The sequence below is a fragment of the Malurus melanocephalus genome, unplaced genomic scaffold (assembly GCF_030028575.1).
Source record: "Malurus melanocephalus ecotype Western Australia unplaced genomic scaffold, MMel_1.1 scaffold_193, whole genome shotgun sequence".
NCBI lineage: Eukaryota > Metazoa > Chordata > Aves > Passeriformes > Maluridae > Malurus > Malurus melanocephalus.
The window spans coordinates 759,616-766,634 of NW_026623425.1; the positions used below are offsets into that span (position 1 = coordinate 759,616).

A 7,019-nucleotide genomic window follows, 5' to 3' on the forward strand; every position below is an offset into this window, starting at 1 on the left:
TTTGTTTCCGCAGCCCAGGTGCCGTGTGCCCGCACCACGTCGCGGGGCCTCTCTCTGCAGCGCTCTGCCTGCCAGGGCGCAGCTGCAAATCCCCAAATTGAGAAGGAATTAAAAATAAAACCAACAAAACTAAAGAATTTGGGGCTCGCAAAGCCCTGGGATTTAGGCCATCCAATTTTTTTTTTCCTTTGGTTGAGATATTTATTAGGGTAGCTTACAGTATTAACACTAAATTGCAGTTTACAGTATTTCTACATTACAGCCATATGACATCAAGCCTTTGATTGTCTGTTTTTCTTTCTTTTGCTAGTTCTTTTGGCTTGCCTTCCTGAGCAGTCCTCGCCTGTGGACTGGCTTTAGCTATTCTGTGTCGCCCAAGGCAAGAAGACCGCCCGCCCGAGGAACATCAAAGCTGCTCTAGTTTTTTTGGTCAACAGCTTAACAGGTGCTTGGCTAGCGGCTGTTTCAACTATTTTAAGTCCACAGCAAAAGGTTTAAGAACTTAATTAGACAAAGGGGGAAGTGTTTAAACTTAAAAATGCCACTTAAATAAAAAATAATAAAAAAAAAAATTAAAAAAAAAAAGAGCATTCAGGTCTGTATGTCATGTACTGTGTTTGGTATTTCAAAAGACCATCCTGATTTAAGGTGCCACAGCTGCTTCCTCAGGGATTGCACTGCCATTTCACTCTGCCTGACTTTCTCCCACTGTACCATGAGGTTTGTCAGCAGATCTCCAGCACCCAGGCTCCCTTGTTTGTCACCAGGGAAGCCGGGTGTGTTTTCCTTTCTCCTGGGGAAGCTTGTGGTGTAATGAGTGAACTTCAGGAGCTTAGAAACTAATTTGGTAGAGAAATTCCTCAAGGRAAGAGCTACAATCATAGACATTTCTATCAACCATCGGGAGCCCAGGAACTTAGTTCTCTTAGCAAAATCTTTTCCGAGTCTGTCTGATCCGGCCARGGGTGGGAGTCGGGGCATCTGAGTWGCTTAGCAGGTAATACTTACCCCATTTTAAGTAAATTTAGCTTTAATTTTGATTTTTTCCCATGGTTGTTGGAGGTTCACTGCTGTTCTCTGGCTCGCGGAGTGCTGCGCCCTGCAGCGCTTCCCCCAGCGCTGCGCAGTGAGGAGAAACCGCGCTCGTGCTTTAATTCCTTGTTGTTATTCTGATGCTGATTTTGGAACCAGGCTTTCCCTGTCCCTTGCGAGCGTCAGCCCGGCACGGCGCGTCGTGGTGTGGCACACACGGCACCGCCGCTCCCGCTGCTGCTGGGGGGCGCGGGGGGACGGACACGGCTCCGGCCCCTCCCGCCAGCCCAGAGCCGCCTTCCGACTGCCCGGGAGCGCCTCAGCCCCCGGCCCTGCCCCGGCACGGCTTTGTTCTGGCCGGGGYTCCCCCTGCTCCAAATGTGGCCCAGGGAATTCGGGGCGCAGCATCCTGCGGCGAGGGGCGTGCGGTGCCGGTGCGTGCCGGGACCGGGAGATGCTTTAGGCTTCTGACCTCCCTCTCATCGACCCCCGTGTCCCGTGAGCAGTGTTGTCCCAGCTGTATAATTTGGAAGTGATTTACTGGAATTACAAAACCTATCTTCTTTTTTTTTTTTTTTTTCCCAAATAATTACTACTCTTTTTGGCTTTTTGCTCTGGCTGCTTTAGGAAACTTATGCAGGAGAGATGGCACAAGAGGGCTAAAAACGGAGTGGGGGTCAGGGACTTGATTTTTAAGCAGCTTGAATGGTTTCTTTCATTTTTTAAGAGATGCACTTGCCTATGATACTGTCTCTCCAGTGAAATGATTACTGCTCCATTACTCTATTGATACAATATTGTGCATGCTAGTGTCGTATTTCTATACAGTAGCTTGAAATTTATTAACTTATACTGTAGATGTTATGTATTCCTATGACAAAATAGTCTTCAAAAATTTTTTAAAGTTTTTTAATTTATTTTTCTTTCCTTTTTTTTTTTCGGGGGTAAAGTTTGCTCTACCAAATAGTGATCGTAACAAACTGATCTGTTATGGATGTTGCTATAGTGACATGCAATTATATATGATTTTGTTTTTAAAAAGGAAAAAAAAAAGCAAAAGAAAACACCAGTGTTAGCTTAATCTTAATGTCTGGTGTTCGTCATGGTGAAATTATAACTATTACAGTGTAGGAGAACAATGACTGTGTTCTTTGAATGAGCCTTTGTTTGTGCTTTTTGTCATGTTATGCAGTGAACTATTTTTAAGGTCTAATCAGTGATTATTTTTCCAACTCCGTGTTTCTGTAAGGAATTATTTCACACACGGACCATTCTTAGCAGTTTTTCCTCAGTGATGGAATATCATGAATGTGAGTCATTATGTAGCCGTCGTACATTGAGCAAATAAACTTACAGATCTGACGTCAGCGCTGCTTAATTGTTATCGCCTGTCTCGACTTTCTGGGGGGCTCCGTGGGACGGAGGGGCTCGGGAACGGCCCGGTTTCTGCTCCTGGGGCCACCTCCCTTCCCCTGGCGCAGAGGATCCTCATTCCCGTGGGTTAGAGTTCGCCAGGCTCCTCCCCGGGAGAGGCGAGTGCCCTGCGGGCTGTGGGAGCCGCGGGGAGGGGTCCCGTGGGTTCAGGAGTGGGTGGGTGGGTSCTTCCCCACCTCCGTCCTTCCCCACCTCCCTCCCTCGCCGCTGCTTTCCGCTCGCAGCCACACGCGCGGTGACTCACGCTGTAAAAATACTCCCTCCCCGGGAACTATAAACAGAAAATGCGCCTTGACTCACGCGGCCTGCGAGGGATCGGGGCTGCGGCACCCACACCCCGGCGAGGGGCTGCCAACAGCGCCCGGGTGTGCCTGGGACGGGCTGGGGGCTCGCCGGGACCCCGAGCMCCATCCCAGCGCCGCGGGGCTCCGACAGCCTCCACCCACGGCTCGGGTGGCGTTTCGGGAAGCAAAACCTGCCCTGGTGTGGCCACAGCAGTGGGGAGGGGGCCGGGGATGCTCCTCGAGGGGCTGCGTCCGCTGGAGCCACACTTGGGCTGGAAAAGCCTCACACCGCAGACTCACACACACGGGGATCCCGAAATCACAGGCGTGACCCCCGGCAGCAGGAATTGTTCCCCAGGATTGGGAATTGATCCCCAGTATCTGCCTGAGACCCACCAAACTCGTCACACCCGAGGCTGCTGGGGCAGAGGGAAGGGGGGCAGGGGCTCGGGGGGCACGTGGAGCCCCCCGGGCTCGCAGAGAGGCCTCGCAGCTGCAGGATTCCTCCCAGGTCACCGTCTGCCTGCGGGATGACTCAGGGGGGATTAGTGGGATTTGTCRGAGCGGGGAACATCGAAGCCATGGGCCTGACCTCAGCCATGTAGGGCCAGTCCTGCCCAGAGGCCYGGGGCCATGGGGGCACAGGGGACACGGGGCCAGCTGGGGCCAAACGGCACCGGGACCACAGCCCACCCCCCTGCAGAACCCCCAACACAACCCCTCAAACAATGAGGTGGAAGGAAGGGGACACTGGGGGACAATCTGGGGCTGCACTGCTGGGGTGGGCTCTTGGCCATGAAGCCCCTGTTTGCCCTCTGACCCCAAGAGGTGAGTGGTGCTTGTTTTTCAGGGATGCAGCATCCCAGGATGGTGCCAGTGGGGTGTGGAGACCCCAAATGTTCTGACACAGTGTGCTGACAGCCAGAGTGTGGGAGAGCAGGGATGGGGAGCCTCATGGTGCAGAGACCTGGGATTTKAGAGATCTGGGATGCAGCAGACCCAGATTGTGAAAAACTGGGATGCTGAGGCTGGGAGATTGGAGACCTGGCATTTGAACACCAGAGATGATGGAGATCCGGGGTGTGATGTCCCCAGGACGCTGGAGGCTGGCACATGGAGGAGAGACAGATGTGGGATGTCCAGGATAGGGAGACTCAGGGTGTGAAGATCTGGGACACAGACCCAGGATGCTGAGCCCTGGGATGTGGAACCCTGGGTTGCAGACCCCGGGTGCTGAGCAGGCCTTGGGACCCTCCTGCTGGCCCCTGTGGCTCTTGACAGCCCCATCGTGGTGCTCTGATCCCGGTGCTGTTCCCACCTGCAATGGCACAGCWGCGGTGCCAGGGGACAGGCACGGCACAGGGACAGGTTTCTTTCACCAGTTTTATTCTGRCTGATGCTGTCGGTTCCTTCACATTTATTCAAGGCACTCAGTGGCGGGGCKAGTACAAAATCAACAGTAAAAAGGGGGTGGGGGTGAGGGGGCAGCTGGGGGCGGGGGGACAGCGGCAGCTTCTCCTCCTTTTCCTGCTCCTCCTCGGTGCTGCCTACTTCTTGGCCGGCTCCTTGGATTGGCTCTCCACGGTGACGGGGATGGTGATTTCGGCAGACTGGATGGCCGGCTTGGGCAGGGGCGCCTCCACCGTCAGCATTCCATCGGGAGACAGCGAGGACCGCACGGCCGTGGCTTCCACCCCGGGGGGAAGGCTGGGAGGGGACAGGGAGGGGTCAGGGCTGCAGCGCCCACCCAGGRCGATGCTCAGCCCCAAATCACCGCCCCAGCCACTCCCAGTTCGTGCGAGAGGCATTCCTGGGGTGGCCACTGGGCGCCCGAGGGGGTGAGCGGGTGGGAAAAGGTCCCCAAAGGCATCGGGGGCCGTATCAGGTGTGTCCCTCCTCCTGGTACTCACGTGTATTTTCGGGTGAAGCACCTGGAGATGAAGCCGTGCTCATCCTGCTTCTCCTCGTGTTTGCCTGGAAGGAAACAAAAACCCTGCCATGGTTGGAAGGGGTCGGCTGGCTGGGAACCTTCCTGCCCCACCCCAACACTTGTGAGGGGCTGATTCTGCCCATCCTGTTTTTTTTGGGTTTTTTTCCCCCATAAGATCAGCCTGGAGCATCCTGAGGGAACCGGGGACTGTGGGGTCGCTCCGGATGCATCCCCCAAAATCAAGCGAGGGAAGGTGCAGTGCCAGGAGCTGGGGGTGGCCAAAGGGACCCAGCAGTGGCCAGCTGGCCCCACAGCTTGGCAGGGCTGGAGACTGAGCATCCCCCTCTGCCTGGGGCTGCACCCCGAATTCCTGTGGCTGGAGAATTACCCCCATTCCATGCAGGGCCCCCACCCTGCTGGCAGCACATCCTGGCCTCGAGCCACAGGTCTGGGCTTTGTCACGGCATCGAGGGCACCGCGAGGGAGCTCAGGGGCTGCGGGGCTGCTGACACCCCACATCACCCCCGGGYCCCTCTGTGGCTCCAGCCAGGGGGTCCCTCCCCGAGTCCTTCTGGGGCAGCAGTGAGGGGTCAATATGGGGCTGGGGGGGGTCTATTCTATGGGGGTCGAATGCACCCCGAGACTGAGCTGTAGTGCTGTGCCTCTTTCCCTTTTCCCTCTCCTCAATCTCCTGTTTTTCCATCCCTCACTTCCCATCCCCTATTCCACCCTTTTTCCCCCACGGGGCAGCTGCCCCATCCCAGGACACCCCCAGAGCCCCTCCCCAGCACCCACCGGTGATCTCCACGATGTTGTCCTTGGTCTTGACCACCAGCTCCTCCGGTGCGAAGTGGTTGACGTCCAAGGTGACCTTCCAGCTGTCGGCGGTCTGGCGGATCTCGGACACGCCGCTGCTGAGCTGCCGGGTCAGCGCCTGGCCGAAGGGCGAGCCGGGCGCGGGCATCAGGGCGCTCTCCCGGGGCAGCAGGCGGAAATATCCCGGCCAGGCGCTGCCGCTCGGCCACTTGTACCAATCCTCGGGGATGTGCGGCATCCCGAAGGACTGGTCGAAGAGGCGGCTGCCATGGTACCAATCGCGGAACGGGTCCCAGCTGGGGCTGCGCAGGAAGGTGAAGGGGACGCGGCGCTCGGCCATGGTGCGTGGGGCTGCCGAGGGGAGGGCCGGCCGTGCCTTATGAAGAGGGCCCGGGGTTATTTTTAGCYGGGCGGCTCAGCTGGCTATTAATGGAAATCGCGGCAGCCCCGGGGAAGGCACCAGAAAGTTGCCCCGGGGCCGGGGCGGCCGCACGCAGCCGCAGTGGGTGGGTGAGAGGGGAGGGGAGGGGGCTGGCAGCCTCCAGGGCCCCCCTCCCTGCGAGGAAATGTCCGTCCGCCTTTCATCGCCAGGGGTTTGGCCTGCTTGGGAATGATGGATGGCCCTTGGAGCCGCTCCCGGCCGCTCCCGCCTGCCTGCCCGGAAAACAATCCGCAGGATGCGGCCCCGTGGCAGCGTGAGAAGGGGGCTGGGGCCGGGCCAGCGCCTCGGGAACGGCGGGATGAGTCAGTGGAGGAGGCCCTGAGTGGCCCTGCACTGCGTCACCCCCAGCCAGAAGGTTCTGGAGCCCCCCAGATCCTGGTCACCCACCAGCCAGAAGGTTCCAGAGCCCTCCAGCATCTGGTCACCACCAGCTAGAAGCTTCCAGAGCCCCCCAGATCCTTGTCACCCACCAGCCAGAAGGTTCCAGAGCCCCCCAGATCCGTGTCACCCACCAACCAGAAGGTTCCAGAGCCCCCCAGCATCTGGTCACCCACCAGCCAGAAGGTTCCAGAGCCCCATAGCTCCTGTTTACCACCAGCCAGAAGATTCCAGAGCCCCCCAGCTCCTTGTCACATGCCAGCCTGAAGGTTCAGGAGCCCCCCCAGCTCTCTGGCACCCCAGTGGCCCCAGAGTTTGGTGTGGTGATGGGGAGCCCCCAGCACCAAGTTGGGTTGAGGCTGCTCCAGTCCCCATGGAGCCCCACAGGCTGAGGAGGGTCCCGGGGTGCAGTGAGACCTGTAGGGTTTGGTGGGGGCTCACAGGACCTGATGGGGACCAGGATGGTGGGGCTGGGTGGGACCAGGAGGGCTGATAGTGATCGTGAGGTTAGGGGGGCCCTCGGGGGCCAGGGGTGTTGGAATTTACGAAACTTTTAAAAGTGTTAATTAACTGCTGTCAGGGGATTGTTTGTCTTTGCCCAAGGGGAGGGAAGTTTCTTTTCGAAGGACTCTGTTCCCTGGGCRAGGCCTGATGAGTTTRACACCTACACAGCCTGGGAGTAGCCAGAAGATGCACAGGAGAT

The 7,019-nt window shown here is 57.6% G+C and overlaps 1 protein-coding gene across 1 annotated transcript; it reads right to left on the minus strand.

Annotated features, from left to right (window-relative positions):
• Positions 1–4,125: 4,125 nt before the first annotated feature.
• On the minus strand, positions 4,126–6,075 carry HSPB1 (heat shock protein family B (small) member 1). Its single transcript, XM_057373350.1, has 3 exons — positions 5,476–6,075; positions 4,661–4,724; positions 4,126–4,457 (listed from the first exon to the last, which is right to left on the minus strand). Exons 1-3 carry the CDS (start codon positions 5,834–5,836, stop codon positions 4,298–4,300), a joined length of 585 nt encoding a protein of 194 aa, XP_057229333.1. The 5' UTR covers positions 5,837–6,075; the 3' UTR covers positions 4,126–4,297.
• Between the last annotated feature and the right edge of the window lie 944 nt (positions 6,076–7,019).